This window comes from Poecilia reticulata, linkage group LG3 (assembly GCF_000633615.1).
Source record: "Poecilia reticulata strain Guanapo linkage group LG3, Guppy_female_1.0+MT, whole genome shotgun sequence".
Classification (NCBI taxonomy): domain Eukaryota; kingdom Metazoa; phylum Chordata; class Actinopteri; order Cyprinodontiformes; family Poeciliidae; genus Poecilia; species Poecilia reticulata.
The window spans coordinates 22,476,669-22,484,018 of NC_024333.1; the positions used below are offsets into that span (position 1 = coordinate 22,476,669).

At 39.0% G+C, this 7,350-nt stretch overlaps 1 protein-coding gene across 3 annotated transcripts in view; it reads right to left on the reverse strand.

Moving 5' to 3' along the window:
* LOC103462719 (serine-rich adhesin for platelets) overlaps nt 1-6,843 on the reverse strand; it is a 13,573-nt gene extending 6,730 nt beyond the window's left edge. The window contains exons 1-2 of one of the 3 annotated variants that reach the window (XM_008405681.2): nt 6,534-6,843; nt 43-714 (exon numbers count right to left, since the gene is read on the reverse strand). In XM_008405681.2, the coding sequence (XP_008403903.1) occupies nt 43-699 (657 nt within the window). In that variant the 5' untranslated portion in view covers nt 700-714; nt 6,534-6,843. Of the gene's footprint in view, nt 1-3; nt 715-6,533 lie in introns of all 3 variants that reach the window. The other 2 variants (XM_008405680.2, XM_017303822.1) reach the window with 2 other exon arrangements.
* Between the last annotated feature and the right edge of the window lie 507 nt (nt 6,844-7,350).

Below are 7,350 nucleotides of genomic sequence, written 5' to 3' on the forward strand. Positions count from 1 at the left end.
TATCTCTGGTGCTGCTGTGGTTACAGTGGTTGACCCCTGTATCTCTGGTGCTGCTGTGGTAACAGTGGTTGACCCGTTCATCTCAGGTGATGCTGTGGTTGTCACAGATGTGTTGGTATTTTCTGTCAGGTTTCTTAATCTTTCATCTTTTTCAGGTGTTACAGTTGTTGTTGTTGTTGTTGCAGGTTTTTCCGTGGTCGTTGTGGACTGTAAGTTAGGGTTATTGGAGAGGCCTCTAGCGCTAGTTGTAGTTGAGTTGAACTCCTCTTCAGGGTCCATCATGTTGGTTTGGCTTGAGTTTGCAGACGTGGTCACATTTCTCGGAGAGATGGCCGCGTCTGGCAATTTTGGTTCTTCAGCTGTTTCATTTTCAAATGCATGGGGCATGATTGTGCTGACATCACTTGAATTTGCACTCTTATCCTGACTTGTCATATTCTCCTCCTCTTCAGCCATGAAGCCAGATGCTATTCCGCTGCTCAAGCCATTGTTGAATGCTGTTACCTGATCAGTTCCCTGGTCAAATCCACCGTCTCCGCTAGATGCAGCATTTTCACTTTGGACTTCATTTCTGGGCAGCTGACGGAGCCAGGTCTTATCAATTGTACGTCCCGGAGAGTCGGTTGAATTTTGCAGACATACCAGGTGAAATGCTTGAAGAAGCAGGAGGAGGCTTGCTGTGATTTTTAAAGGCTTCATTTTTCTGTTGTTTTTCTGGACATAAAAAGAGAACAGACAAAGTAAAAACTAGGAATACACATCATATTACTTTGTAAGTTTTCCTTTGATAGCTTTATTTACATGTTAAATGTAAGACTGAGATACATGATAGGGTATTTCATTATCAGAGAGATCTCAGAAACTAAACCTATTTGTCACTGATTTAAAAACTAGAAATTGTGAATACTAAAGTATCCACAAAACAAATTAAGAATAATGTCTTTATAATTTAATTTACTCATGTAATATAAAATCTTTAATAGAGAAGTGTCTCTATTCACAATATCCAGAATCCAAACCAACAGAATAACTCCTGCCCTTTTGGCCAAAGCCCAACATGTAGGCTATGTAAGCTTTTAAAAAGTTAAAACTTTAGAGCTACAAAGATAAAAAAAATAATATAATATAATAACAGTTGTATCTTCTTTTGCATGTGTATGAGTTTAGAGGTGGATAGATTGGATTTTTAGTCCAGTAACTAGGTTCAAATCAAGGGTATCTTCATAACAGTGCAGAACTGTTGAGGGGAACATCTTTGCATATTTCTCATGGGACAGTACAGACCTTGACAGTGTCACTAGAACTGTCGCATGAATTTTCAAAGAGGTGTCAAGATACTTCTCTAAAGCATCAAAGGGAACCTTTGAAACAGCATCAGGCCATATCAGCAAATATTGGTATCTATTCAGCCTTACAATGATTGAAAACAAAATGAATGTCCATGAAGATGTTAAAAATTCCCTGAAATATTTTCAGTTTTGAGGTGAATATCTTTACAGGCTTTAAGTTGCTTTTACATCTTGATATTTTAGTGTGTCTTTCTAATGAACAAATGAGAAGCTGTCATGTCTTCAAAACATCTATTGTGTCTCCATTTTGTATGGTGTGTGTATACTGGGAGGAAAGGTGTAGAGTTCACAGGACAACAGGATGTCTCTCTTTCTTTTGTATTTTAGGATGAAGTGCTAGTGTAGGGATGGGTGCTTATTGACCTGAATTGATCAAATAACTAATAGCTGACGTAACCAAAGGGTAAGAGCTGTGTCCAAACTGAGATCTGTGAATTTTCAATGGTGGGTGAAGTGTCTACATGCTGTCGCATGGCATTAACTCATGTTATTATTTTGCTCGTTGTTTTCACATTAAAGTAGCAGTTGTGTAAATTCTGCATTTGTATACAGTATAAATAGCGTCGCAGAGTTGCCACACTCAAGACAGAATGTTTTGACGTGCGACCAATCAATGGCAGGCTGCCTTAGCTGGGTGCCAAATTGTGTATTCTACAGTATCTAATGGGTAGGAAGATGATGCTACAGTGTTCTTTCCCTAAGGCAGCATATCTTCTTTTGCCATTAAAACACACAGCAAGTATGCAGTATAGGCATGAGGCTATAATCATCCTCTGTCGACATTGCGGATAAGATCAATTATCCAGCTTTGATTTCTGATCCATACCAATTAAATGGGTCTTTCTAAGGATCCCCTAAAAATTCCTTCATGACCATAATTGCCATGTGGCATTAACAACTAGTAACAATAGATGTACATTTCAGATGGACTGGTAATAATTTGCAGTCACAAGGCTTCTAGATTTTCTTGTCAGTCTGTTGCTGCAGAAGTCATTATTATTCATGTTGTTTAAAAACAGTCCGGCAATGAGAGGGAGTGGCAGGATGCTCTTGTTATTTCTTATTTAAATATTTCCCTTCCTAATGAAGAGAATAACAGTTTATGTGACATTTAATAAAACCCACATCCAATGGGGTAAGTTTTATTTTAATAATTACATGCCACCCAGTTGCAATTGGGTGAGTCATTTTCTACTATGGGAAACTGCAAACTCAAACATTGTTTTAATGACTATAGAGCACAGTATTCTGCTGAGCACCAGTGTTTTTTCATGCTTCATAAGTACAAATACATTTAACAATGCATATTTTAAAAGCTAAAACATCTTAGAAGTGTTTATGATGATATTGCATTTTGGTTTTCTGTGACTAAAGCTCCTCTTTGCACACCTGCCAAGAGTAAATGCCTTCAGGAGAAATCTTTGTGTGCTAAACGGCTGTTTTTCCTTCCACATTTAAACTCATCCTTAACCACACTGAGTGCAGCAAAACATCTCTGCTTTTACCAATTTCCCAAAAGTTCAAAAACAAAATTGTTGCTTTGATAGTGCAGGTCAGGTCCACTGACACAAGTCATAATAGAAATCCTTGAGTAGTCGGCCCTGTCCGACTTCCTGAGACCCTCTCAGATGATAGTTAACAGCTCCAGGATCATGACACCCTGATCCGCAACATGGGGAGCTCATCTGCGAATTTCTATGCAGTTTATACAGTTCAGCAGAGTCGCAACACAATCTTTAGAAAAAAATGTGACTTACTGAAGGGGTGAATTGGCACAAATGCTCTGTGAGCTTTGTGTTCTCCCTTCGGCATGACTCCTACATACAAATGACAGCAACTCCCTACAGGGCATGGTTGCTCTGAGTTTCTCTGTTGATCTACTGCTTTGTTCCTTCTTAGTACCACAGTGAAAGGATCCATCTACCGAGTGTAAAATTGGTGCCTCCTGGAAATAAGGACATGCAAATGAGGTGATTTTATTTCTGATTCAGCCTCTTGTAACAATGCCATGTGTTTGCTGTAGCAATGCAGTCTGGACACAGCCAACTGGAAATGATATAAAACAATTTTCTCTTAATTAATGATTGTTTTTCTGTGTTGTCATGCCTTAGATTGACAAACAACAATGAGCTTGAAACAGTAATCTATGGTCAGTTTCTCAACAGCTTGTTTGTCATCCTCACAGCATGTGCCAGTTTTTGTCCGCTCTTTGAAAAATGAATGGAAACGCTGTGGGTGGTATGACGGCGCCTGCTTGCTGTGTGAATACTGGATCGATCAAACTGTTCACATTTGCCTGTCATTTAGAAAAGTGTTTCAATCCACCAGGGTGGAGAGAATGGAGTGAGATTAAGTCACCGGGATGAAGTGTTGATATTTTATTTTAAAGAGGAAGAAAAAAGGCAAACAAGTTTGTGTTTCGGAACAATGTGTGCTTTGTATCGTTATTTTCTGTCACACAATGTGGTAAATTGCAGAGGTAGAAATATAAAAGGTAAAATATAAAACACAGCAAATATTTTTGCATGGAAATTATGRTTAACCTGAAGTGCAGCTGTTGAGTGAAAACTAAAAACAATGCTCTCAGAAGGGAGCCATGTAGCTTGTTCCACCTCCACTGTCCTTATTTCTGTTTTTAACTYGTGGACACTTTGAACCTTTGCAGAGAAGCAAGGTTTTGCGCATCTGTACCTCCAAAGTAGAAAARAACGTTGCTGTTACTCTGCAAGCAATCTTTTCTAGGGGTGCTGCATAGCATTATTAAAATGTTGCAGTATTTCTCCCCAGTGAAGTCCGCATCAGGATGCTGTATCTAGTTGCTGCAACTGAGGGACTTTGTCAGGTGAAATAAACTTAAGGTATTGTTTTGAGCTCCCCAGGTAAGTCCTTGAAGCTCAACACTGAATCTGTTTAAGACTCTCATTTTGAACAATGAAAGAAAGTTTTATTCTTGACCTGCCCTGTTCTACTGACAGCTAATAAAAAAAACCCTGAGGAGGCCTTCATCACTCTTCRGAGGGTGGTAYTATGTATTTTCCAGRTATGTAGTGCAATTTTATAGCACAAACGAGTAACTATGTTACCKTCAGTTGTTATAAAAATRTAYACATCAAGCATAAGTTACAAGAAATTTGACATTGCAATATGATGCTTTTAAATTAGCCTTTCTCTCTTTAAGAAGTTCCTTCTCTTTCTTTACCCTGGTTATATGAAGTTCAACAGACACACAGTTGCATCAGATTTTTTTTTTAATTGCATTTGCTGTTAGTCTGGAGCAAGTGAGTGGGGGAGGCRTAGCTATGGGGAGTTCTGTGAGGCGGATACTCGGCTGGACACTGCAGCCCTGAGGAGGAGGTTTGTGGAAGTAGGTGGCGCTTTGTATGAGGATGCGCTTAGGCGCCCCTGAATTCAGGGATTCCTCAAATATCCATAAAATAAAGCAAAACTCCAGGCATGTTTCTGATGAGGGAATAACATTATAATATGACAGCTCAAAAAAGTTGATTTACATGATTCTCTGTCTTTAAATCATTTTTGTGAGAGCATCATCAGATGGCTAGCTGTCGGCTACTAGCAGCATTAAGGTTGGCTTCAAAGTTTCCAGTTTGTGCAAAAGTTAACAGCAATTTCTTCATAATTTCTTTTTTTTTAATGAAACTTTTTAATCTCCTGTAGTTTAAAATCTAAAACATAGAAAAAAAAACTTAAACTGGACATAATATAATGCATACGGAAGAGGATTGGGGCCACTGGAAAAAAAAAATAAAACAGTTCTGACTTTAATCTCATAATTCTGACTTTTTTCTCAGAAGTCAGAATTCTGAGAAAACAGTAAAAATTCTGAGATTAAAGCCTGATTTTTTTTTTTCGTTTTTCCAGTGGCCCTAATCCTCTTCAGTAAATATGTGTTTGCTAAAACCAAAAATTTTGGTGACAGAAAACTATGGTTTTTCAACTATGAGAAGCTAAGATGTTTCAAAAAAAGTGGTTAAATAATAAATTTTTATCAAATGTATTTGTACTATTTTAATGCTGGAAATAAGTATACACATAAATAATAAATTCTTCTCTCTGCTTTCGAGTTCTCTGATTACACTGCAGGGTCTGGATTGTAAATAAAACCAGTTATTGTAAAACAAGTCAGACAGGTGACGCAGCAAAGATATTGACTTGTTCGGATTTCAGCCATGTAAATGTATTTGACGTCTGTAAGGAAACAATTCTGATTAAACAAAAACCTTATTTTAAGCTTTAAAACTGGTTTCAGAAATGCCACAGGTCACCTGCTGTGATTCAGACCTGTCAGAGTCAAACGTTACCAGTATTTTGAGCTTGTGCTACCCACATATGTGGGTTGTTTTAATCCGAACCACTGTCACTTCCTCTCCGTCATGTTATTCTCACATCCTCCCTCGGCACCGCTCTGAGAGTATATTTGACCGCGAGCGTCACACCAACAAGCCTTTGAGAGGTCAGGGGAGACAGCAGGAGACGTGTTTACCTCTGACCCGTCACGCTCAGAGGAGCCCTCTGTTGAAAAGAGTTCCCACTCTGCTGAATTGTCAGAGTCTGTAGCAGCTATCGCCTCAGCAGCCCTGTCAGCCTCAACTTTCCAGAGATCCAGTCCCACGTAAACAAAAGAACACACAGTGGCTAAAGGTAACACTACACCCTGCAAACCATTCAGCCACCACACAAAGACCAATACGACTAATTATGTGACATTTAAGCCGCCCAGGCTTTTCCTATGTTATTGTCATCTTTTAATTTATGCTAATATTAGTAACATTTCACGTTGTACAGACCTGTTCTCTGTTTTTATATAGTAATAAGAGAACAGCTATTCTTTTTTATACAAAAAACTTATGATCAGATAAACAACTGATGATAGCTCATTAAAGATGTGTCAGTCTAATAACATTTAAAACAACTAACTCTAAATTATCTTTACCTTTGTGGTTTGTTTTTATATCATACTTTAATGTAGCTATTTAAGGTTTTACAATTAGGTACATAATATAAACTATTATGCTTCCTTCCTGTTAAATTCTGTGCCATGGTTTCAGGACTCTAACTTCCTGAATCTAAAGCTTTGTAAAGCCACCACCTTGCCTGTTAGGATTATGTAAGCCCATGTGTCATATATGTTGCTAAAATAAAACTATATCCTCTGTAAATCCTTACCTTATTTTTTAAGCTGTGTCAGATGAGAACAGGTGCACCGAAACGTCTTCGCTGGCCTGCCAATATGTAAGAATGAATCATTGGTTGTCCTGGAGAGAGAAATGGATAAAAGGAGGAGGAGGGCCTACAAGAGTGGCATTCACAACCTGCTCAACCTGTTCTTACACCTGCCAACACACCCAGTACTGCATTCACCTGGTTCTTTGGAAAGGCCACGTGGGATGGAGATTGGAAAAACAAAGAAAACAAGAGGCTTTCAGGGTTTAGTTTGTCTTTGCTCACTTATTTCATGTTCTCATGTAGAAGCCAATAGAAGTCTTTAGTTGCCACGCTGGATCTGTGAATTCCCACAGTGGGCGGAGTCGTCTTCCACTTGTCCTCTGAGCCTCCTCTCTGTTCACCTGGGGACTGTAGACGACAGCTGGTCGTCATGGTAACAAAGAAGAGCCGAGCAAGCTCGGGTTTCATCCACGCCTTTTGTCTTAATTCTATATGAGTCTTTGCCATGTGACGTGTGACTTTGTGAACTCGCAGGTACCGTGCGTCAAATGAGCTGGGATTGTTTTTGTCTCGTTCTTCAATCAAGTGAGTCATGCTGCCGCTGAATTCATTTGAGCAGAAGAGTGAGGCGGATGAAGTGGCACTCGAAGCTCGGTGTGCTCCGAGCTGAGAACAAGGAGTGGTTGTGCTCTCTTGTTAATGTAACCCAGAAGTTCAGGTTTCAATTTAAAAGTTAGAAAACAATTTCAATACCCTGAAAACCCTGAACCCACTCAATGGAACCATTATTTTCGGTTATAAGCTCATATTAGCATCT